Source organism: Ochlerotatus camptorhynchus, unplaced genomic scaffold (genome assembly GCF_037179485.1).
Source record: "Ochlerotatus camptorhynchus isolate MF236.1 unplaced genomic scaffold, CSIRO-AGI_Acam_v1.1 ptg000196l, whole genome shotgun sequence".
NCBI lineage: Eukaryota > Metazoa > Arthropoda > Insecta > Diptera > Culicidae > Ochlerotatus > Ochlerotatus camptorhynchus.
Window position 1 is genome coordinate 4,296,744 of NW_027040686.1, and position 26,508 is coordinate 4,323,251.

At 39.4% G+C, this 26,508-nt stretch overlaps 1 protein-coding gene across 1 annotated transcript; it reads left to right on the forward strand.

The window, feature by feature from the left end:
- Window positions 1–1,021: 1,021 nt before the first annotated feature.
- Window positions 1,022–26,482, forward strand: TpnC73F (Troponin C at 73F). Its single transcript, XM_065223796.1, has 5 exons — window positions 1,022–1,141; window positions 11,680–11,707; window positions 22,859–23,002; window positions 23,084–23,335; window positions 26,170–26,482. Exons 1-5 carry the CDS (start codon window positions 1,139–1,141, stop codon window positions 26,193–26,195), a joined length of 453 nt encoding a protein of 150 aa, XP_065079868.1. The 5' UTR covers window positions 1,022–1,138; the 3' UTR covers window positions 26,196–26,482.
- The last annotated feature ends 26 nt before the right edge of the window (window positions 26,483–26,508 follow it).

Consider the following 26,508-nt stretch of genomic DNA (forward strand, 5'->3'; position numbering starts at 1 on the left):
ATTATTATAACAGTTCTCACTTCAAACTATAGGTGGCAAAACTTCCCAAAAATATCACTATAATGTGCCAATGGAATATATTCTCCAATATTACATCCTAAATGAAGTACAACCCGAAAGATGACACATCATTGACAAATATGTTCCTTCAAACGTTCAACGGTGTTCTCATTCAACATCCTTCGAAATCCACAGACTCCCCTATGCAAACAGTTGGCAAGCAGCTATAAGATATGAAACTGGTATCCATTCTTATGACCACGCTCAACAGCAGCTACTATTTCTCAACGATCATCACTGATTGCTCGCATAAACACACATCTTGCCTCATTCACTCACTCACACATGCTCGCACACCCAACAGCATCAGTAGCACCCGCACGTGCACGATCCACCCAAACGCATCGTCAGAATTTCCCCACCCGAATCTGCCGAATGGCCTCACTACTGCTTGTCCCCATTCTGAACTGCTGCGCGCTGTACAACCGTTTTCACAAACAATGATTGCTCCCTGCAAGGCTCAACACACCCACCAACAATGCGCCTGTCTGACTGACTTGAACACCAACACGCGCCGAGCCGGGAGAACAACAAGCAACACCCTAAAGACGGAATAACGGATTTTAATAAAAAGGCAGTAGCAGGCCGAACCTCGCCTACAGAAAATACACTAAACGTGGAAAATCATTATCAGAAAGCATCTCGTCTTTGGAGCGAGGAAACACAAATTCGGAATCACCATCAGTGTGCTAGTGTTGGAGATTTTTCCTCTTTTGCAATCATCATTTCGGATTATAGTCGCATTTGGAGAAAAATCTGAGACAGGAAAGCGACAGTATATAGTGCATTATAGTTGCTGTTACACGGCTGTTCGGTTTTTGACCAGATCGCTTGGTGAATTCGGAATCGCGGTTAGTCGGTATTTTTGGGTCGTGTCGAAACCATCGCGAGCCCCCCGGACGAGAGATCTCGGAACAGTCGCGTTCTAGACAAAGTGCAAGACAGATTTTTAGTCAAGGAAAAGGCGGTGCTGCTGCATTGAACAAGCTACGGGAAGCAACCGGTTGCATTTAATTGATAGTGATCTTATTTATTATTGTTCAGTGCTTCGTGAAGTTTTAACCACAACCAAGAAATCATGGTTTGTATCTGGGCAATGGCAATGGAGAACGATGGAGACGCATGGTGACTGAAATTTCGAACGAATTGTTAACGAGATCAGGAAAAAGTGGAAAGTTTTAGTGGTTAAAAGACAAACATTCGGAATTCAGAAGAAATAGGACGTGTTTCCTATTGATTAGTGGTAGCCAATGCAAATATGATGAAATTTCATAATTTGTTCTTCACAATCACCATCCAAGTATAAAATAATAATGCTTCATTTATAAAAAAAAAACATCAGTATTTCTCCCGATAATCTGAACATGAAATTAACAAAACTCTGCTCTAAACGATATTTATAAAATATCAAACAATTAAATTTTCAAAAAGTGATTTAAATCATAATCATCATAGTTGAATGAATGGATGAAACTAAGCGATTAAATAGAACAATCAATCCTTAATACACACGGCGAATGAGAACGACCCAAATTTGGGTTTAGTTCACTCATAATCGCCAAAAGTGCAGGAACTCAGCGATGAATAAATTTGTCTCATGGTTTCCTGTGGAAAACCTAAAAAATCTGCCGGAAAATGAAGAAATTGACGAAAATTTTATTCAGTCTCGTAGTAGTACCAATAGACTGAGTGAATCCAATCTTTACTTTTCTCAAATTCGGGAATTTTTCCCTAGAAAAACCCGGGAAAACATGAGACAAATTTTACTCATCGCTGAGTTCCTGCACTTTTGGCGATAATGAGTGAACTAAACTCAAATTTGGGTCGTGCTCATTCGCCGTGCAACTAACATATACGGTGGATCTTCGATGCCCGTGCAACCGATAGAGCTGAGCATGTTTAAGGGCACGTATGTAAGATACAGCGCCTTTGAATGATTGCTTTGAGATTCAGCCTAAAATTTGTCATGATCCCGTACTAAGAAAAATCTTGACTTCCAAAAACTAACGAGATCTCAAACTAAGGAAACGTTTCCCTTACATGAAAAATATTCAAAGACATGGAAAGTGTGAACATTATTTTAAGACGCCGAAGTTAAGCAAATCAAAAAATCAAATGGCTAAAATTTCCTTTTGTTGTTCATAGGATCCATGAAAAAATCGATGAGATCTTGCACTTGATAATTATTTTTCACTAGAATTTTGTTTTTCGAGATTTCAGCAATATAAAATAATGGTGATAACTAGGACTATAAAATATTTACATTGCGATTTGAAATGAAATTTGCGATACAAACATTAAATGATGTTTCACAGTAGATTTCTAATTCCTTTAAATGTATGCATTTTATTAGTTTATATTGCAGCAATGTGTTTAAGTATTCTTTATTTTTGTTATTGGAGAAAAAATGATGGCGTATGACGAATTATGAATAGTAATTCAAATCTCTGTTTAAAGGAAACTAATTGCCCCGGAAAAAAATACGTTTTGATTTTTCTAAAATTATTGGCCAACTTCCTTTATTTCCTTGTTGAGGCTCCACTGCCATGAGGCCCTGGGTCTTCTAAGTCATCATGGTTAAAAATTGGACTAAAAAAAAGGTAGAAATCAACCATTCCAACTTTTTTCATGATGAGATAGAAAAAAATTTGTAGACAGTCTACCCCCCGTAATCTGACCGTTCTTAATCTGAACAATTTTTGTTTTAACCGAGGGGGACGACTCTATCTACGATGCAGAAAAGATTGTGTTTTGCTGTGGCTAGCTGCACGCACGCTGAGAAGATAGAAGGAAGATTTATGTCGATTTTGAAGATTTCCTGCAAAAAGTTGAAGCACGATGCAAGTAGATGCGAGAAATTAAAGATGATTTTTCGAAGATTGATTCGCTAGTGTGAGATTTTTTGAGCATCTAGAATTGAGATTTAGATGTGTCGCCCCCCTCGGTTTTAACCGCGCTTATGTACACACCGTGAAAACTAAAAATTGCTCAAACCTCATTTAACTCATGGAATTCATAGACACATGGCGAATGAGAACGACCCAAATTTGAGTTTAGTTCACTCATAATCGCCAAAAGTGTAGGAACTCAGCGATGAGTAAAATTTGTCTCATGGTTTCCTATGGAAAACCTGAAAAATCTGCCGGAAAATGAGGAAATTGACGAAAATTTTATTCAGTCTCGGAGTAGTACCAGTAGATTCAATCTTTACTTTTCTCAAATTCGGGAATCCTGGAAAAACCTGGGAAAACATGAGGCAAATTTACTCATCGCTGAGTTCCTGCACTTTTGGCGATTATGAGTGAACTAAACTCAAATTTGGGTCGTTCTTATTCGCCGTGTACTAAAGATTCCATAGATAAGCGGAGGCACAAAAAGTTTTTCTGGAAACCATGAAAAATAAATACTTTAGCTGACATCCGTGGAAATCAAAGAGCTCGTCGTTATGCAGATTTGTTTTGTTTTGTTTCGTGCATAAAAGTTCAAAATGAAGTGCAAAGCAAATTTTTGCAACAATTAATCGAGGAGTGGTTTGTGTAATACTTCCTGTTTCGGGTTTCTAAAAAATCGGAAGTTGGAATGTGGAAAGCGTTTTGTGCTCATAATATTGCAATACTTCCCCGGTAAAAAAAACACCATGACGACGTCATGCTCGTTTGGCTACACTATACACACTTAGATTCTTTTATCGAAATCTATGAAATTTTACCGAAATCTCAACAGCTGAACGTTCGGTAAACAGTTCGGTGATTTTTCACAGATTTCCTGTAATTTTTCACAGATATTCGGTGAAAAATTACAGGAAATCTGTGAAAAATCACTGAACTGTTTATCGAACGTTCAGCTGTTGAGATTTCGGTAAAATTTCACAGATTTCGGTGAAATAATCTTAGTGTGTATGACAGTTCATTTGGCTTCATTCTAAATACTTCTATACAAGCTGGAAAAAGGGCCTATCTGCTTTGATCGATTCTCTTCATCGACTTTCCCTTTCGTTAATAAGGGGCTGTTCATTAACTACTGGGGCCTCCCTTAGCTCAGTCGGTAAAGGCGCAGCTACAAAGCAAGACCATGCTGGAGGTGGGTGGGTTCGATTCCCGGTCCGGTCTAGGAATTTTTCGGATTCGAAAATTTCTCGACTTCCCTGGGCATAGAAGTATGATTGTACTTGCCACACAATTATACTAATGCAAAAATGGTACAGGCATCGGAAGCGCTCAAGTAATAACTGTGGAAGTGCATCTAGAACACTAAGTTGAGAGCACGCAATAAGCTAATATGCGATATGCAATAAGCTTGAAATGCGAAGAAGAAGAAGAAGTCATTAACTACGTAGACAGTTTTTTTTTGGATTCTCGACCCCTCCTCCCCCGCGTAGACAATTGTCCATACAAAAAAATTAAAATTTCCTGTTGTATTTGACGATTTGGACGATGGATAAAAACCTCCTTTTTCATGCTATGAGGCAAAATTAGCAAGAAACCTGTTTGCACAACCGTGGTTATCAAAAGAGAAAGTCGATGAAGAGAATCGATCAAAGCAGATAGGCCCTTTTTCTACCTCTGTATAGACTTCACCTCCGCTTATCTAGGGAATTTACACGGTAAGAAAAAAGTACCCAAAAGTAAGTTCATTTCACTCATCTCGGCACTACAGTGCATGAACCCAAAAGTAGGTAAAGCGGATCAAAGTAGTTTTCATTTACTGTTGTGCTATTCGTATGGAATTTCCCACTCGCATTCTACCCAAAAGTAAGTTTTTGTGTACAACTAACAAGTAGGTAAATATGATTATACTCAACATTGGGTTCCCACACTTTACAACCCCTGTTGGATGGTTTTGCTCCTTCATTGTTGACGACATTAGAAGGAGAAAAGGAGAGAAACTAGTCAAGAGTAGGTAAACGTGAACTGGCTGTTTGGTCCTTTTTTCTTACCGTGTATCCAGCTTTCCATGCTTGGTAATGGTGGCCTGTTTGTATGCATAAATGAATCCTTCACTGTGCCTTTTGACACTAACTGAAGGGCGTATGTTGTTCCATTTTCTTCTGTTCCTGGAAGAATGAAATATATTTCATTCTTCCAGGAACAGAAGAAAATGGAACAACATACGCCCTTCAGTTAGTGTCAAAAGGCACAGTGAAGGATACATTTTATTCATACAAACAGGCCGCTATTACCGAGCATGGAAAGCTGGATAGTATCTATAATGGAATAAGGCTGTCCACGAGACAGTTGCGATCAGCTGACTTTTTTGTTTACCAAGAATTTTTGACAGATCACAGTAGAACTGGCAGTTTATTCTCATATGAATGTCTGCTTTGTTTATGTTTACATTCAGCACCATTAACACCGGATCACTCACACACTTTAGATTTCTAGCTGTCAGTTCCACTGAGAAACGTCTCTTGGATCACCTTATTGATTAAAGCGAAACGGAACGATGCGAAACGGAACGCAGAATTAAAACAAAACAGCAAATAAGACTACCAGACACAAAGAGTCGTTCAAATTACCGGGGATCCACGGTACACGTAATTTTATTCAGAAATCGAAGAGAAAACTGATTTTCTTGGATTTTTTGGTATATTTTTCCAATATTAAAAAATATATATCAGAAAAAAATGTGTGTTCTGGTCGGTAAGATTCCCTAATGTGGCCTAATACCATACAGGTAACTCTAAGACTAGAAGGTTCCGAAATAACGTGCTCAACTTTTTGGCTCAGCTCTGGAACTATCTTCGGTCCCAAGCTAATCGATTCACCCCTCGAAACATAGGAAAATCCACTAACCCCTCATTTTATCTGTCAAACTTTCATAGCGAATCAAAACAAACATACTGAAGTACTAGAATTTCTACTAGAATGGGGTACGTTAATCGTTTTGCTTGGGACCAATAGGCTAGTCAAGTAGTGAGCCAATTTAAAATCGTTAGATTCGTATTGATTGTTGCTAATACTATAAGACCAGAAGATCCCGAAGAAACGTGCTCAACTTTTTGGCTCAGCTCTGGTACTATCTTCGGTCCTAAGCTAATTGATGCACCCCTCAAAACATAGGAAAATCCACGAACCCTTCATTTTATCTGTCAAACTTTCATAGCGAATCAAAACAAAAAATTTGTAGTACTAGAATTTTTACTAGAATGGGGTACGTTAATCGATTTGCTTGGGACCAATAGGCTAGTCAAGTAGTGAGCCAATTTAAAATCGTTAGTTTCGTATTGATTGTTGGTAAAACTGCCTGAAAACATCCCCTGAAAAGTTTTATGTTTTTTCAAAACATTCTGCTTTTTCGATTTTGGTATGAAATTGTCTCAGTAAATCATAATTCAGTACTGTCTTCAGCAAATACGATCATGAATAGCTATTCTAAATGCTTCTTGAGTATGGGTTCTTTACATTACTACAATGTACTTCTTTTCCCTAAAGTCCATTAGGATTTTAGGGAAAAGAAGTAAACTGTAACAAAGCAAAAAAAAATAAGCATCTAGAATAGCTATTCACGATCATATTTGCTGAAGAGAGTACTTTGATTGTAGTTATAATAAGATAGTTATTCAATTCAGAACGCGAGCCTATTCAAAATAGCATAATTTCGTATCTGTTCATTTGGGAACACTGGCATCGCTTTGGTGTCGGCTTCCGAACAAAAATTCAAACCGACTTAGGTGCATGACTTCAAACGTAAATTTATAGAAACTTATGATCGTCCACACAAACTAACACCATCATTCGTGTTGGAAACTAGTAAGCCATAAGGAAAACTTCATTATCCTAACAACCAGTGTTGATTCAAGCTCAATTAAATTTGGTAGGGGAAATGGATGTAATGTTGGCATATGGATCTAAGATTAGGCCCATCGCTAAAAATCTGCTATTTATCAATTTTATCTAGATGAATGCGGACGGTACTAATGGATATTTTTGGTCGCTATTGAAAATTTAGAAGATTGCTGAATTTATGTATAGGCCCAAATTAGGGGCATTTAGGCCGACATTACATCCATTTCTCCTATCTCATTAATTCTGTGTTTGATTCTCCGTTTCGGAATTAATGGAAAACTAGTATCCGTTTTTCAAGAATCTTTTCAAAGAAGAGTTCCTATGGTAATTTGTGAGAAGAAGATCCGGTTCGAAAGGACCAATGTTTCAGGCGGCTGGTTCGGAATCAAACCGACAGTTTGTTCACCTGAGGATGGGACTTAATTTTCTTCGAATTGCCGTAGAAACTCTTCTTTGAAAAGGTTCTTGAAAAAGGGATACTGATTTTCTATTAACTCCGAAACGGAGAATCAAACACACAATTAATGAGATAACAAATTTTATTGAACTTGAATCAACAGAGGTTGTTACGAGAATAAATATTTGTGTTGAAGTCTTCCTCATGGCTTACTAGTTTCGAACAATTCAAGGCCAACAATTGAAAAGGCCTCAACTCCTTCCAAGGCCATTTTGTCGCGAACCAAAGTCCGCCAACGCAAACCAACAAATGGAACAGGTAGTGGAAATTCTCCTCTAGACGATTGTGTTTTAGGTTTCGGTTCGCGAGAAAATAGCCTTACAAGGTATGTTTTCAAAATGGAAAAAAAATCTGACGTGTTGTTTTTTCAGCTGCGTTTTTTCCTTCCGTAAATTGAACAATTATGATTTCAAAATACTTCAAAGTAGGGGAAATGCAGGTAATGTCGGCCTAAGTGTCCCTAATTTGGGCCCATACATAAATTCAGCAATCGACTAAATTTTCAATAGCAACCAAAAATATCCATTAGTAACGTCCCAATAACGCGTTCATCTAGATAATAGTACGTTCAGACTGGAGAGTTATAACATGTTATAACGGTTGTCAACTAATTGCAACACAGAAACCACCATCAAGATAGCGCTATAACATGTTATAACTCTGTAGTCTGAACAAGGCATAAAATTGATAAATAGCAGATTTTTAGCGATGAGCCCAATCTTAGATCCATAGGCTAACATTAGAGACATTTCCCCTATGTGACAAAATTTATTTCCAAGCGTTCAAGAAGTAGTCAGTGTCGATTTTCCGTCGGTTGTTCTGTTTTTCCCCCTTTATTTGGTTGCTGATCCGGTCAAAATCTGCCGGAGGCCGTTTGCCCAACCTGTTACCAGAGCCAAACTTCAAAGTGCTTTTCTTCAAAAGCTGCTTATGCATCTCTATCTACAGCTCCTTGTGAGAGAATTGCCTCTTATCCACACTGACGAATGGCTTTAAAATGTTCACTTGAAGCATCGGAGCTGGTATAGCAATTTTTCTGGAACAGCTCCACTTGAGGTCCACTTGATCATTTGGGTGAGATCGCTTTTTTTTTGTTTGCAAATAATTATGTTTTATGGAAGAATCATTACCAACATAGGAGAAAATTCAGTAAGATCCTTCCATTGCATTATTTTATGATTCTTCAATACTGTACAAATATTTACACATTAAACACAACTACACATAGTAACTCGGAACGTTTGGTACGGTATGTCCACGCATCCTTCCACCCCTGTAGATTCAAGAAATGTTCCCATTAATTTCCAAGAATCATATTTGCGGCAAATCCAACGCAGTAGGCCTGGCCGTATTGATGTTTATATCATATCTCAGATATGCTGTAAACATCAATTAGACAAGAAAAATGATTTGACCTCATCTAACCTAATCATTTTCCAGGATGCTTTCTCGTACTGGCTGCGTTTGTATTAGATTAGATTAGATTAGATTACTAGGTTTGTTTACAAAATGGAGTTGAGGCCCTTTCAATTGTTGATCTTGAATTAGGAATGAGAAAACTTCCCCTACATGGCGGTGTTAGTTTGTATGGGTGGGCTATGGACCAAAACCCCCTAGTTAAAGTATGGACGACTGTCCCCACAAAACTGAAAAAGCTGTTCCAATCGAGCAAAGCGGTGCATTTTGATGGTTCGATTGGAACACCTTTTGACAGACGTCCATACTTTTACTGCAGGGCTTTACTATGGGTGGGTTTTGATAAATTGGCGTCTGAAGCTATTGTTTACAAAAGCACTTGCCGCAGTTTGAAAATTTGCGCAAGAAATTATATTATTGAATTTATTTCTCGAGCAAATATTCAGTGTAATTTTCACCTAAAATTGCACCACCGGATGAGAAAGCATGCAAAATTAATTAATCTGATTTCTAAATTGACTAGAGAGTGTCTAGTATAATAGAGGAGTGGATTCAAAACAAACTTGCTTGGTAACCTATGCCTAGGTGATTTCTTGAAACACTGCCAATGTAATCAAGATAGGCGTGGCTTGAATGGCTCTGGCTTTGACAGTTCGTTTGGCTCAAAACTAGTCAGTCCTCTCCTCTCTTATACTAGACCCTCTCTAGAATTGATTATGTGGACAACTTTTAACTCCATGCAAATTCTGTCTTAAGCACTCTAAATATAAATGGTAAATTGATAAAAGATAAATATCTTTTCTAAATGCTTCTTGAACGCGTATTTTTTTTTTCTTTTTGCCAACGTACTTTTTTGGCTCAAAAAGAGACTGACAAAATTTGGTCATTACTTTAGTTCAAAACCCATCTGCATAGACGGCATGAAAATCTAACCTTTTATTCTGACATTCTATTTTATTATCTAGTTCGTTTGTTTGGCAGGCTCAATCGTGTAAGCTTCACGGAGCCGATAATTCATTGTTTAATGATTGTAACCAAATTCACCTAATTCTATGGGCCGAGTAAGCAGCATTTCCGATCGATATGGCGTCTAAGACAAAGTTGTAGAAAAATAATATCTTTCTGGGAGCAATAAACAACAAATGTTTATTATTTATTTTCAGTAAAATGAAAAATAAAAAATAAAACCCACATATCTCAGTAAATGCAAACTTTTGGAATGTTCAAAAACATGATCACTTGAAATCTGACAAAAATCGACTGACAACTTTTGGTAAAATTTTTAAAAATTTAGTTAGTACGCTTTTTTGTATATTTTTTCACAGAAAATATTTCAAATATTGTTTTCTGAGTATAAATTAAATGAAACAAACGTTTTAAAAAGAGTTATTATTCTAAGACTTCTGTCAATTTTTAACATTTCAAAAGTTTGCTAGAAATTTTCACATAGTAGGCTGCGCGTGTGAACAAACATGACGTTCGTTTTTTTGTTTTTTTTTCTCGGAGTTTTTTATGCTTATTTGGTTATTAATCCGGTTAACATTTTGGACGATTGGACACTACAAATTGGTTTTACATAAGACGGGACTAGTTAATGTCAATCTCCATCAAGCGAACCGTCTTTGATTGGAACTACAATGCAACAATAGCACGGATGATTCCTGTGGATTCATTTGGACTAACTTGGTGAGATCGTGTCTGATTTTATCTATTAAAAACTAAATTTACATGATTCTCTTAAATTTGGCAAATTCTAAATGGAGTTTTCTCCACACATCCCATTTTTCGTGTATTTGAAATCATCATTGAACGCCAAATGTCTGCACAATTTTGAACATGTGGTGGAACATTACTGTAATCCATATATACAATTAAAACATTATATTATATGCTGATTTGGGGGGGCAGCCTGAGGGAATCAAAGGATTTGTTGACTGGACGAGGGTTCGTGGATTTGCCAGTCACGTGATTACAGATGGCCATCTGGTCGTTTTGTCTTCCAAAGGTCTTCAATGGAGCTGATTCACCCTGCTACAATAAACCATCAGGCAGAGTTTTACAACCGGTAAAGTATCTGCAGACATTGGTAATCCTTGCACTTATGGTGGGTTCCATTCACATCACATCACATCAGTTTGCAAGAGCTAGAAATTTTCAGAAATGTTGATTGAGCTATTTATCTTTTAAGCATTGTATATTTTTTCCCAGAAAAACATTATTTATCGCTACAACTTTGTCTCAGACGTCATTTCGATAAGAAATGCCATTTCTGTGCAACCTTTTTTTTAATTTCAAGGATTCCATTTTGAAAATTTTAAAGATCTAAAATGGCTGAATGTTAGCAAAAATGTGAATCATGACTTCTAAATTTAATCACATTTCCATACGTACCGTTGGATTTGATTACAAATTGTTGAGATATTCTTGATTCTAAATTCGTCCTAACGCATTGAAACGCCATTAGATTTTCATCGTCCTAAGGATAAACGTAGAAAAAGGGGATTCGCTAGGAGCGCTTCTTTTGTGTTGAGAACAATTAGCGTAAATATTCATACATTTATGTTGTAGTTAATGAACTAACGCATCGTAACAAACCTATTATTGATTTGTATACGGTGAAATCATTGATATTATAGATCTTTTCTAATCGATAGAACGGAAATGGGCGATTACGACGAAGTAGCGCTCTACCCTACGTCATTTAAATAATATTAATAATAATAATATTAATGCTTCAGAATTCAGTATGAAAAAACCGGTACAAGATATCATCTTGCATGTATGTATAAACGAAGCTAACAAAAATCTTAAATCAACCGTTAGATCAATTAACGAAGTCTCCATCATCCGACAATCTTTCCAAACATTGCTCCTGTTGAACCGACCACCATGCGTCTCCATGAACAGCGGGAAATTTCCGTCAAAAAAACATCTAATGAATAAATATTTTCTATCCTACAGGATGATCTTCCAGCAGAGCAGATTGCAAGTAAGTGTACATCGCAATTCCTGTAATAAAAAAACCTTTTTAAGCAAAAACTCATACAAGTCATAAAACGCAAACGGTCGAAAAGTTTCTTTTCAAAGCTTGTTATAACAACACCCATCTGCTATTGGTGGAAATTTAATACCGACACTTGACACAATTTCCCTCCGTCACTTCCGTCATTATACTCTCCCCCCCCCCCCCCCCCCACTGAACAGTTCAACCCCAACAAAAAACATTAGGAAAAACCGTTACACGACTGACGTCCAACCATTAATAATAATCGTCCTCTTCGTCGTTGTGGCATTGGATTTCCATAACGCGTCGTCTTATTCTGCTTGACTTTCCTCCAATCTAAAAATATTCGTTTCAACTCAATAAATAAGCCGGTTTGAAACTGTGTTCTCCGCACATACAGCGGCACGGACGCCAGCTCGCTGCGATGTCTGTCAATCGCCATTCGGATGGCGTAGTGCGCACTCACAGTAGATTAGCCTTTCCACGCGAGTCGATTCTTTCTCCTTCGGCGGCAGCAACAAAAGCAGATCAAAGGAACCCATCCGGCAAATTGTTGACATCCGGCACCGCGGCACCAAGATGACGACTATGGTCGTGTGCGCCCAACTTGTTGATCATCATCCCACTTTGCCAATTTGGACGCCGGTTTTCCGAAAGATGGGAGTTCATCAGGAGATGACGGACATTGGCAACCCGTCAGCCACCTGCCACAACAAACGAACTGATGATTCATTTCCCAGAGAGACAAACAAATCTGCACCGCATATTGATGGCATCATGCGTAAGCAACCATTTCCACACACGATTTTCCAATCAGTGTCAGCCCACCTGGCGCCACCTGTCAGACCCCTCGGGGCGTTGCTGGCGGCAGTGGGCATAAAACATTTAAAAAATGTGGCGAAAATGTTCTCGCGTTCATTTCGCAAAACTTTGCGAAACGATAAACCGCTTTTCGTGTTTCATTAATTGCGAGTTTTCGCGAGCGGGATCGCTTTCTCCGCGAAGCAGTGTAACCAAATTTTACAGCCGGATTCGCAATGAGTTCCCACCACCTGGCGACGTGGTCCAAACGAAATTACGAAATGCACACAAACACATCACAAATCTTTCATCGCTTAGTCGGGTCCGTGTTTGTTTTTTCCTTGGTATCATTCAACCCATATTTTCGGCACTCCAAATTTGTAATCGGTTCTAAATTTAAGCCGCCCAGCAGTTTTATTGCTTTGGAAACAAAATACTACTCTCCTGCTGTCGGTGCGATGACGATTGGGGGTTTCACACCTTTCCGCACCCTACAGGTGGTGATCCAACCGATTTTCCTCGTAAGAGGACTCGAGTTCAACAACCTCCCGAATCAACCAGACATGATATGATCCAATTACGCTCGTTTTGAAACATACAGAACATGTAGACACGCCTCTAGCGTCTCACGCGTTCCCTATCGCTAGCCGAATCTCTATAGATTCGGTGCAGCAAGATCCGTCATCGTCATTTGCACGATTAATGGTGCGGCATACACATGTTACAGTCATTACTGTTTGGGAGTAAAGTGCGCTTGCACTATTTGCCAGGCTCTGCTAGACGTTTGCCAAGAACAATGATATGTGGGTACCGACTTGTGCGCATTCGACTCATACGAGACTCGAACATATGTAGCGTAGCTGAAACAATTAATCTCCGAGAACATGATAGATGTACTATGCTACAGGTTAGGTGTAGAGGTGCTTGGTAGAAGCCCGGATGGGGATCAGTTGGATAGAGTACAGAATATAACTAATAACAACAGCGCTTCAGAATCAGTTGAATCATTATCAAGCTTGTACGAATACTGCACAAGTTGGTCAAATGACTAACTGGCAGGATACCCGGTATACGCTCTAAGACAGTTATTCCATAGAGGTAACTTGGTTGGTTGGGTATTCCAATCAGATTTCAAAGATAGCATTTGCATCAGAATGCGTCAACTTATGATTGACTAGGATTTCACTCAAAATTTGATGATAAAAATCAAAATAATGGAAATAATTATTTACTTTAGCAAGTGGCATTTCCTTAACAAACACTGCCAATTTCCGACGCTCCACAAACTCCTAAAACACTCTCACGGAAAACAAGAATGTCTGACAACTTTGTAATTCTTGACGCTTTTGGAACCTACGAAGCTGAAGAAATTGTCGGAACTTCAATAAATTACGACTGTTTTTCCTTGAGTCCCCGGAACGGCTTTATCAACGGAAGCACTAAAAATCTCAGCCACCCTTTCCATCGTCAATACAAATTTATAAAATCTGCTTAAAAAATACTGAAAGTAATAAATGGACGATCTATTCACAAAATATTTTAAGTGAGCAATTCTCACTGAAACTGAGGTTCTTAAAAAGCATTTCTTACGTACTTATGAGCCATTGAATAAGATAAACAGATAAAAAAGCCTTAATTTTACTGGTGATGTAAACATCCATGCATGCGACACGTAAACACGGAAAGAAGCAACTGATAAGAAATCTTGCATGCAAAGATGGATGGATGCATACAATATTTTAAATATTTCATGTATTGTCTCATAACTTTACACGATCTAAAATGTAAATTTGCATGACATCTTTCTTTTATTTAACGTCGGTCTCTGTTCCGCAATCTAGTGCCAATCACCGACGGACATCGATTGCCATCCATTGACGGCAATCGAATGTGCAGGAAGGCAGCTTCCACACCTGCGTAGAATATCGCACCCATTCAACACACATGGGCCGGGACCAACGGCTTTACTTCCCTTCCGAAGGAAGACGTGACCAGAGATTTTTATGCCTCAGAAAAATCCCACCGACCTCGGCTGGGATTGAACCCAGACTCATCGGGGTGTTAGAAAGCAGTCACGCTTACCACTACACCACCGGCGCCGGCAATTTGCATGATATATGCTGCTTCATTTATGTACATCTTAGTAACAACAATTTACACCACTTTTTCGAAGTGTGTAGTTATGAAGATAGAAAAATCGTTCTCACACACCTAAAAAAATCTGAATTTTTATTTATTTATTTATTTATTTATTTATTTATTTATTTATTTATTTATTTATTTATTTATTTATTTATTTATTCAGTCTTCGACGGTTTCGCACAGACTAATCTTAACCTATCACATTTACTCTTAACCTATTTTTAAAACAGAGCCTTGTTAAATTAAAATCGAAGTCATCACAAACAGCATTAAAAGCTCTAAGACAGGAACTTAGCGGACTATTAAACCCATAACTAGTCCTGTGACTGAGAATGACAATAAGGGCAGAGTTTCATAATTGGCGCTGAGGTGCGTTAAGCATAACTTCCTGTAGAAGATCTGGACAGTCGGTGTTGTTCATCAGGATGTCGAATACAACCAATTGTTGCAATCTTAGCCGTCTCACTGATAGCAACTCTAAGTTGATTAAACGGCACCTTTGTTGGTAATCAGGAAGATTCACGGGATCATTCCACGGTAGGTTCCGGAGAGCAAATCGTATGAACATTTTTTGTATACGTTCAATGCGGATCACCTGGGACGGGTGATATGGTGCCCAAACCGAGGCAGCGTATTCCAGAATGCTGCGCACTAAAGCACAAAAGAGTGATTTTAATGCGTACACATCGGTTAGTTGAGAAGCATTACGACGAATAAACCCGAGTACAGAGAAAGCTTTTGCTGTCATGGTGGGGACATGTTCGCTGAATCTAAGTTTAGAGTCAATTATAACTCCCAAGTCGCGAATAAATTGCACACGTTCTAGCGGAGTAGTGTCAATTCGATATTGGTGAGTGAGCGTTGACAAACAGCGACTAAATGTGATCGTTTTGCATTTATTGATGTTCACGCTCATACCATTTTCTTTGCACCAGATTGACACTACGTCGATGTCAGCCTGCAGTACAAAACAATCGAGTACAGACGTGATAATTCTGAAGATTTTGAGGTCATCAGCATAAAGGAGCTTTCCAGAGGATATTCGAAGGCACAGGTCGTTAATAAAGAGGACAAAGAGCATAGGTCCTAACACGCTACCCTGTGGTACGCCAGATGGTATGTCGAACGTATTGGAACGAGACGAGTTCACTTGCACAAATGCCTTTCGACCCGTTAGATATGACCTTATCCAGTCCGAAATCCAATCCGGAAATCCCATGTGTTTCACTTTTTCTGTGGCATAGGCATGCGGGACGGTGTCGAACGCTTTCGAAAAGTCGATGTAAAGGGTGATACGGTCAAAATTTGGTCAATATCAACTTGACGTATTTCTTTCAATTTTGCATTTAAAAAACCTGAACACCCCTCATTTTGAAGGTGTGTGTGTGTAGAATGTTGCTCCTATTTTGATTTTGGAATTCACTCTTCAGTTGTCAAAATGCCGTCCAAGCAAGAAGAGCAGCGTATCAAAATTTTGCTCGCGCATCGCGAAAATCCGAGCTACTCGCACGCAAAGTTGGCAAAATCGCTAAAAGTTGCCAAATCAACCGTTACAAATGTAATTAAAGTGTTTGGGGAACGTTTGTCGACAGCCAGGAAGTCTGGATCGGGGGGAAATCGAAAACCGGAAGCCGCTGAGACGACAAAGAGAGTTGCCGGTAGTTTCAAGCGAAACCCTAACCTCTCTCTCCGAGATGCCGCAAATAAGCTGGGTGTATCGTCTACAACCGTGCATCGAGCCAAAAAACGAGCCGGACTATCGACTTACAAGAAGGTAGTGACTCCAAATCGCGATGATAAACAAAATACGACGGCCAAAGCGCGATCCCGGAGGCTGTACACGACGATGCTGACGAAGTTTGACTGCGTGGTAATGGACGACGAAACCTACGTCAAAGCCGACTACAAGCAGCTTCCGGGACAGGAGTTTTATACGGCAAAAGGAAGGGGCAAGGTAGCAGATGTTTTCAAGCACATGAAACTGTCAAAGTTCGCAAAGAAATATCTGGTTTGGCAAGCCATCTGTACCTGTGGCTTGAAAAGCAGCATTTTCATAGCTTCCGGGACTGTCAACCAAGAAATTTACGTGAAAGAGTGTTTGAATAAACGTCTGCTGCCTTTCCTGAAGAAACACGGTTGTTCCGTACTGTTTTGGCCGGATTTGGCATCTTGCCATTACGGTAAAAAGGCCATGGAGTGGTACGCCGCCAACAACGTGCAGGTGGTTCCCAAGGACAAGAACCCTCCCAACACGCCAGAGCTCCGCCCAATTGAGAAATACTGGGCTATTGTCAAGCGGAACCTAAAGAAGACCAAAAAAACTGCTAAGGGCGAGCAGCAGTTCAAGGCAAACTGGCTTTCTGCGGCGAAGAAGGTGGACAAGGTGGCTGTACAAAATCTGATGGCAGGGGTCAAGCGTAAGGCCCGAAAATTCGGATTTGGAAAAGCGGAAGCCTAACTGAATATTTTTCCTGGATTTTATACTAATTGAACTTGAAAAAGAAATTTAATTTGATTTTTTAAATAAACGATTTCACCGATTTACACGCGTTTTCCCTTGACCAAATTTTGACCGTATCACCCTTTAAATAGAGTCCACCTGGTTGCGACGTTCTATCTCACGGAACAGTACGTTGGTATAGCACAGTAAGTCGGTTGTAGTAGACCGGTGTGGTATGAATCCGTGCTGATACTCAGAGATAATCGGTTTCGCTGCATTCAGCACGACCTTATGCACTAGTGATTCGAGAATTTTTCCCAGACAGCAGAGAATTGAAATCCCTCGATAGTTTACCACATTGTTTAAACTGCCAGATTTGTGTACAGGAATCATTGGCGCGGTTTTCCATAAACTTGGGAACGTTTTTTGTTCTAACGAACAGTTAAACAGTAACGTCAATGGTTCAATCAGAGATGCAGCGCAGTTCTTCACTAATATCGGTGGCAGACCATCGACTCCCGCTCCTTTCGAAGCATCTAATTTAGCCAACGTACTTAACACTTCGTCACAAGAAAAACTGAAGATTGGAAGGTGGATACCATAAGATGGCACGTGTTGGAAACAATCCGGCAAAAGTACAGGAGAAGTTGAACAGAACACACTTTGAAAAAAATTCGAAAAAAGATTGGCAGCATCTTCAGGTGTGCTGGCCATGGAATCACCGTAGATAACGTTATGCGGTACACGATTGCTAGCCTACTGCATTTTAACATACCTCCAGAACATCGACGGAATTTGTATTAGGTTGGATTCAAGTTTGCGCATGTATACTTGGTAGCTTGAAGAGAGAAGTTCATTATAGGATGATTCAATTAGATGTACTACTACGTGCTACTACCTAAAGCTACAACAAATTTAAACAGCACTTTTCAGTGCTCAACCTGTAAAATTTCTACCTTGTTCAACTTTATTCCTCTTCGATCCTTGTTTGGACCCTACCCGAGGTAATCCTTCTTGGATATCGATTTGGAAAATTCCTCTTCGATCCTTCAGATTCTTATAGTAATCTGCTTGGAAGTCGATTTGGATAAAAATTTACTGCCGCCATGGCGCCTAAACGCAAAAGAAAGGGGCAAACTCTTGACCCCCCTTCTGAAGAAATTAATTTGAGTAATCAATTTGATTTGCTCACGGATGATGAGAATGATCCATCATCCAAGAAAAATTCTAGTAAACTTTCCCGGCTTAATGCCAAGAAGGAAAAGATTCCCCCTATTGTGATAACCATTTCCGATCTCCATGCTCTTCGCATGGAACTTTTGAACTTCGTGAAAGTTAAGTTTTCTCTACAAATTGGACGTCGGGGTGAATGCCGTGTATTGGCTGAAACCTTGGACGGATTTAAATGTCTTCTCAAGTATCTTACTGAGAAGAAGCACAATTTTTTTACTTACGACACCAAAACTGAACGTGTGTTCAAGGTTGTCATGAAAGGACTGCCCAGTGGTGAATCCCTGGATCAGATCAAAGATGAACTGGCAAAATTACTTGGAGTTGTGCCACTCCAAGTAATCAAAATGAAAATGAAATCCCGTCCTGGCGATTCGCGCAACGGGATTTCTAATGATTTTTATTTAGTTCACTTCAAGTCTAGTGAACTGAACAACCTTAAGGCCTTAGAAAAAGGTAGCCTAATGCTCCATGTCCGAGTGAAGTGGGAACACTTCAGGAAGACTGGAGGAAATTTCCAAAACCTCACTCAGTGCCGTAAGTGCCAGGGATGGGGTCACGAAACTAAAAATTGCTACATGCCAGCTAAATGCATGAATTGTGGTGATTCCTCTCACGCAAAGGACGACTGTCCTGTGAAGGAAGATCCTAAGAAATTTAAATGTTCAAATTGTGGTGAAAATCACACATCCAATTTTTGGGAATGTAAGACTCGCAAAGCGATCCTACAATCTCGTTCTAACCGACAGGTAAGAAACACTCCACGTTTCCGACCAGGTACAAATTCCTCTGCTGTTAACAACGGTCAGCGAGGAACAAATTCTACATTCGTACCCGTAGGTACAAATATCACTCCTGCTTCAAATTTTTCATCTGTACCTACTCCCCTCGCTGCTAACAATGTTCAGCGAGTTAATGGAGCTACCTATGCTGCTATTGCAGCGGGTAGAAATCAAAATACTAACCAAAGTAAATCTAACGGAAATTTTGACAATTTTGAGGAAGCATTACTGCCCCTAAAATGGAATTTTTACAGAAATCATTAATTGACATGATTTCTGATATGCTTAAATCTAACTCCATGTTTGATGCTATTCAAACTGGAGTAAAATTTGCAAATAATATTGTCATGACTTTAGAATTCAGTAATGGATTTTAAAGCATTAAATATTGTAAATTGGAATGCTCGATCTCTTAAAGATAATGAAGACGAGCTATTTAACTTTTTGAGAGTTCATAACGTGCATATTACCGTTATAACTGAAACGTTCCATAAACCTTACCATAAGGTAAAGAAGGACGCAAATTACTTGATTTATAGAAATGATCGTCTTGATGGACCCTGTGGTGGCGTTGCCATCATTATTCATAGACGAATCAAACATAAAATTCTTTCTTCATTTGAAACTTTGGGAGTTTCTGTTGAAACAAAATTTGGACAACTTACGTTTATAGCTGCCTATTTGCCATTCCAATGCGTAGGCCAGCAAAAGAATTTTCTCAAGGGTGACCTCCAGAAACTTACCCGTCATAGGTCTAAATTCTTCATTATTGGTGATTTTAATGCAAAACACCGCTCATGGAATAATGCTCAAAGCAATTCCAATGGTAATATTCTGTTTGATGATTGTTCTGCAGGTTATTACACTATTCAATATCCAAACAGCCCAACATGCTTTGCTTCTGCAAGAAATCCCTCCACTATTGATTTGGTCTTAACTGATCCATGTCAACTTTGTAGCCAACTGGTTACCCATGCTGACTTCGGTTCTGATCACCTTCCAGTAACTTTTGAAATATCCCAAGAAATAATTTGTAATCCCAACAGCTCTACTTTCAATTACCATAGGGCTTATTAAACGTCAAAAAGGTCTATTAGACTATCAGAAACACCTGAGAGGAAGAGAAGACAACTGCCTTCTTACTATTTTATATCTATCTCTATCTCTATCTTACGTACTACAAATCAACCAATCACGAGCTGGTTCGCGATTGGCAGAAAAGTGGTTCGTTTTCGCTCCACTCCGCTCCACGTTCGTCTCCTCCAGAGTTGGGTTACCATATGGTATTCTGAAGGAGGACATGTCCTCCTTTTTCAATAATGTTTCTACATCCTCCTTTTGCCTGAAAATGTCCTCCTTTTTAGTACTTTCATTTTTTACAGTAACATATTCATAAAATTGTTTTCAAAGAGCGTTGTTTACAGAGCTTATTTGTTTAATTTTGTCACAACCTAATCTTATCTAGCAAATGCCATTCGAAGGTGGGACTAGGAGCAACTACAGCTGTGAACCGCCCTGCATTTTGGGTGCGGCTAATTTGGTGAATTTTAACTTATATTTGACAGATGGAAAATTTTCAAATAAACCTGCTATTGTAACAGATTTATTTCAGACAAACCAGGAATCAATTTTGACAAATAATTTCTTGAAAATCTTGAAAACAGATGGATTTATGAACATTATAATTTATTTTACTAAAATTTGACATTTCAAAAATAAATTATAATGTTCGAAAATCTATCTGTTGTTCATCGTGTGATTTTTGAGAAGGTGTTTGTCAAATTTGATTCCTGGTTTGCCAGAAATAAGTCTGGTACAATAGCAGGTTTATTCGAAAATTTCATATCTGTCAAATTTAAGTTAAAATTCACCAAGTGGAATACAGCCACACATATTGAATCTAACATGTGTTCGATTTTGACGTTCTGGTTCTATAAATAGTACGCTAATCACGCCTCTTCGCTCCCACTATGACAGCGGCCTATGCTGAATCAATGGTAAAATTAACAGGTTGCTTAGATGTTCCATGTTGGTTTCAATCATCGATGAATTATGAAGGCTAGTTTGATGCATTTTTCAGAAGTATAACGAGAAGATGAATTGAATTGGTAACGACTACAAATTATGAACAATCTCAATTGAACCTTTGCATATCATGAATTATGTGATAGCGCACATATTATTAAAACGTTTGATAAAAACTCATTGTCCTCATTTAATGTTAAGAAAAGGAATCATTGTCCTCCTTAGTCTCCAAACCTCAAATGAAATGTCCTCCTTTTCCATTTTTTGACATGGTAACCCTACTCCAGAGACGATGTTGAATAAGAGACGCGCGAAGACTGAAGCCAAAATTGCAGATTGAATAATTTTGTGCAACGCGCTGTAGAATATACCCTCCAATGTGGTATATTTGGTTTCACTCAGAGTTGTCAAAAATTGAGTCTTCCGTACTACCGATATGGTTAAAAAAGTATTCATTTTACCGTAATGCTGAAGCAGACGACAGTCGCTCAAATTAAAAATCATTTTAAGGAAACACAAAACTGCGGGTTGCCAAATCTTGCAGAAAAATAAATTAGTTGGCCGTGCAACCAGATTTACTTTAATTCTCTCCGCACGTCTCTTATATAACATCGTTTCTGGTCTCCTCATCTCTGGAGAAACACTATTTTCTCATGATTGTAGGGTTACTAGAAGTTCATATTAAAAATTCTCTTAAATAAAGAATTAAAAAAAAAAAAAAAAAAAAAAAAAAATATTAAAAATGAATCCATTGTCCACTAGCAGAGCCTACTTCGATCTCCTACTATCCATCGTCACTCCTAGGTCTTTAATAGAGTTGACTCGTTCAAGTTCTTCTAAATTGATCGAATAGTGGAAGGTAACCTGCGAACGGGTTCTCTTCGAACGGGAAGCATCCTCCGGTATTGACAGCGAGTGATAACTTCCGGCACCCGGTCGTGTTCTTTCGTCGGCATTCCTCACGTTCTCACGATGCTAATCCTTTTTACTCGCCATCGATTGTAACATCCGGCTACTGATGGTCTTTTCCATCCTCCGTCTAGCTTCGATACGATGCACTATCGTGAAGATAATCGTTTCGTCCCCTTTCACAAAGGGGGTTAGGATTGAGCGTGCTGGCGTGTACATAAATGCTTTCTTCGTCTGGTGATCACTTCGAAAAATCTACTTCTTATCGACAGAAAACTCTATGTAATTAGAACTTTAGTCAGCCTCCTAGGAATAATACTCTTCGTGCGCCAAATCGTACCCCGTATGGAGACGTTTTCTTGTTCCTCAGGTGTTTGAGAGACTGTGTAATCACTCGTAAAATACGAAAAGTTCAATGCAACGGATTGTCTAATAATTATAACGGATTGTCTAATAATTATTATTTCTAATAATGATACAGCCAACCAACATATTATAAAAAAAATCACGCCTTAGGTTAGAATGAAGGTGATTTTTCCACATCCCAAACATACTGTACACCTCAAACCACGATTCCATCGACAGATAAAAACAGAAAATGCAGTGAACTCTTTTGGCGATAGCCCAAATCCACCAAAAACGTTGTAACAAATAGGAAGGTGTCAAAATAATTACCATCACCAATCACGTTTGCGTCCATCACTTTCTATCCTATCTAGCAATATAACGTCTGACTTAATGTATGACCGAATTTCACCAAGCTCATCATCTCACCTTTCTCTCCCTCTTTCCGTCTCCAACCCGCAGTCCTGCAAAAGGCGTTCAACAGTTTCGACCGCGAAAAGACTGGCAGCATCTCGTCCGACACGGTCGCCGAGATCCTCCGACTGATGGGACAACCCTTCAACAGCAAAATCCTCGAGGAGATGATCGAAGAGGTTGACGAAGACAGTGAGTGTTGACTATATCTAATAGCTAGAATCCAAAAAAAAATCGAACGACTAAGGCGTGACACTTTGTAACACTTTGTAGAATCCGGCCAGATTGAATTCGAAGAATTCGTCCAGCTAGCAGCCAAGTTCATCGTTGAGGAGGACGAGGAAGCGCTGCAGAAGGAGCTGCGAGAGGCCTTCCGTCTGTACGACAAGGAAGGAAATGGCTTTATCCCCACCTCCTGCCTACGCGAAATCCTCCGGGAACTGGACGATCAGCTCTCCGAGGAGGACCTGGACATGATGATCGAGGAAATCGACTCCGACGGTTCGGGAACGGTTGACTTCGACGGTAGGTACCCACTTGAAATAGGCCATAAATTGTGAATCATAAAACCTCCCCTAATCGAAGAAGCGAATGATGGTTTGTTTACGTCATCGACGACATTGAATGTCGGTTCGGAAAACTCAACAAACCCATTCAAACAATTATTAGATCGTAGGCGGAGTAAACAAACATCTCCGTCAATTGCACCTTGCGGCCAACCAACATAAACCCCTTGAGATACAGCTGCTTTCGAAACCGAAACCAAGAACGCTCGTGTGTTCCGGATAAGTCAATCCAATCGTTTATTTTTATATTTCGCTTCGGACCTGTTTACGTACCTATTCGAGGAAATCGCATTGGGAGCAACCGAAACGGCAGACCGACTTCGAGTGGATGGAACCAACCGAAATGGGTTATTTGGAAACTACCACGCGCACCTCACTTTCCAAAGGGTTGTGAATTCATGACAAAATGGGGGAAATTTGGCATCCGACCAAATGGACATTTAAACGGTCCTGGATGGATAGGCGACCAAGGAGAAAGTAAATTACTCGTAAATAAATCGTAAACGGTTTGGATATTCAAAGCATTTTCGAATTTCAATCGTTTCAATCGGTAGTCGGCGGTGAATAGGAAAATAAGAAGAAACGTTGCGTTGAGGGATTTTACGCTGATCCGAGTAGGCGCAGATTTGTTTTGACTAGCGGGGATAATCAAGCGTGCACCAGTCTGTTTATTGATTGCTTTGATCGATTGTTCAACGAGTACATTTTTGTACATAAACATTTGTTTCTAGTATGATAAACGGGATGAGTCAATTGCATCAAATTCGAACAAATTTGGTTTTTAGGATCTGGATGCGGGAGAACTTTGAAACGCAGTGAAACTTAGCATTTGATTATCAAAAATTAAAAAAATAGCTCAATTTTGGCCAGATTAGGAAAACTATATGCAGCAAAACTTTGTCGAATAGGTAGGGGAAGGAGGGGCATAGTAAGCATTCCGCACTTTGGCTCTGGATCTACATCCGAATAAAACAAATCAACTGGTAGTAGGTTCAATATCATTATGATATTGATCCTACTACCAACCAATTTGTTCCGAACGGCCGGAAGTCCAAGCTGGGGCATGGGATGGTAGGGGTACCACAAATCGATTTGCGGGCTTCAAAAAAGTTGTCCTGCATAGTTTTCTCTTCTTTTTCTGTTCTTTCCTTTATTTAATGTCGGTCGCTGTTCAGCAATCTACTGCCACACGCTATTTCAAAACTACCCAAATTTGGGTAGAATCCACCAAGATCGGTCAAAACTGAACCTACCCAAAAATGGGTGAACTGTGTTGGCAGTGACAAGTTGACAAATGAACAACGTTGATCAGATTCATGTCGATGTTGTTCATTTGTCAACTTGTCACTCCCAACACAGTTTACCCATTTTTGGGTAGGTTCAGTTTTGACCGATCTGGGTGGATTCTACCCAAATTTGGGTAGTTTTGAAATAGCGTGCAATCACCGACGGACATCGATTGCCATCCATTGATGCAGGGAGGCAGCTTCAATAAAGGATATCGTACCCTTCAACAGCACACATGGGCCGGTGAACAGTGGTTTTACTTTCCTTCCGAAGGAAGACGTGACCAGAGATTTTTATGCCTCAGACCACCGACCTCGGCTGGGATTGAACCCAGATCCATTGTGGTGAGAAAGCAATCACGCTTACCACTACATCACCGGCGCCGGCAGTAGTTTTCTCAATCTAAGTCTCAGGTTTGGTTTGGTCGAAAAATGGATTAGTTCCTTAACATTGACAGATTCTCCTCATCGATTTTCTCTTTGCATCCCCCCCACGGCCATATAAAGACATTTTTCTCTGGTCACTTTTCAAACAGAACAATCTACATTGATCAATTTTCTTCATAGACTCTCTATATCGTTAATAACTCGGCATCATCAACATTTTGAAATCTGCATTATCAAGCCTTTGTTTTCAAGATGGCCACAAAAGGCTAAGTTTTAATGGTCTATAGTAGGGGAAAAATCTACTTCGGCCTAATCGCCCATTCCCGACCTATCGAGCACAAAACATCAAATATATCTATGATTTTGGCGTGAACGTGTTTCTATACAACAGCTGCAAGACGAAGTGTTGAAGAACGATCTCGAAAACAAAAGGCGCATGCGAATTCACTTTTCTTTCCGTTCAATAGGCCAAAGAGAATCCCAATGGCGTTTCAATGGCTAATAGACCCAAGAACACCCGTAGGTCAAGTTGAGCCGCCAGAAGCAGTTTTGCATTTTCAACAATAAACGAATATTTCGCGACCCCTTATCCTTTCTCCGACTTACGGTGCTCTCAATTCTACGAATCGTTGCTTCTATTTTTGATTCACTGTCATCCTCAAACCAAACACTCCCACCAACTTAAACCGATAAAAAAAATCTTCCGACTGTGTCAACCACAGAAGATCCACCAATTTTCTCTTCTCCACACCTTCTCGGTCAATTTATCTCAACCATGCGCCTCCATGAGCGTCCATGAGCAACGCACGCTCCGAAAATCAAAAACCAATCCACAGTCCGGCAGCTGCTGACACTTCGTCATACATACTTGTGTCGCACCGTCCTTGGCCACTTTAACCGAGCCATGCTGACTCACCACGTGACCGGGCCGGAGAAAGGAAACACATCGACCTCCTTTTTGCCATACGCAACTCCCATCACAGAGACCGACGTCAAAACAAACCTAATCCACTGTATTTATTATGTGACCACATGGTGCTTTATTCGCTGACGGACAGCAATTTTCGCACTTTCGCTAATGATTTCTTCTCTTTTTTTTCCCATCAATTTCCCGTTTCAGAATTCATGGAGATGATGACTGGCTAAAGCTAACAACCTCGTTTGCATCACCCATTCATTATCGTCGTCACTCCGAGTTGTAACAACAACAAAAACAACCGCGCAAAGCCCATCTAACTCTTATACTGTTAACATTTTTCTTAATAAAAAAAAAGTCACCATTCTTTTGTAAACATATACTTTTAGAAGAAAAGAAAAAGAGCAGCGATACATCGTTTCGGCGGACGTGATTTGCAACACGTATTGTTATTTTTGACAGCAGTTTTAGTTTTAGTAACGACCTTGAATTGCTATTTTTCTTAAAACTACTGTAACAGTTGAACACAAACAAGCTCGTTTG

Coding starts and splice junctions, on each gene's coding strand:
- TpnC73F (XM_065223796.1), top strand. Junction 11,708..22,858: donor TCCAGCAGAGCAGATTGCAA/GTAAGTGTACAT, acceptor TCCAACCCGCAG/TCCTGCAAAAGGCGTTCAAC. Junction 23,003..23,083: donor CGAAGAGGTTGACGAAGACA/GTGAGTGTTGAC, acceptor AACACTTTGTAG/AATCCGGCCAGATTGAATTC.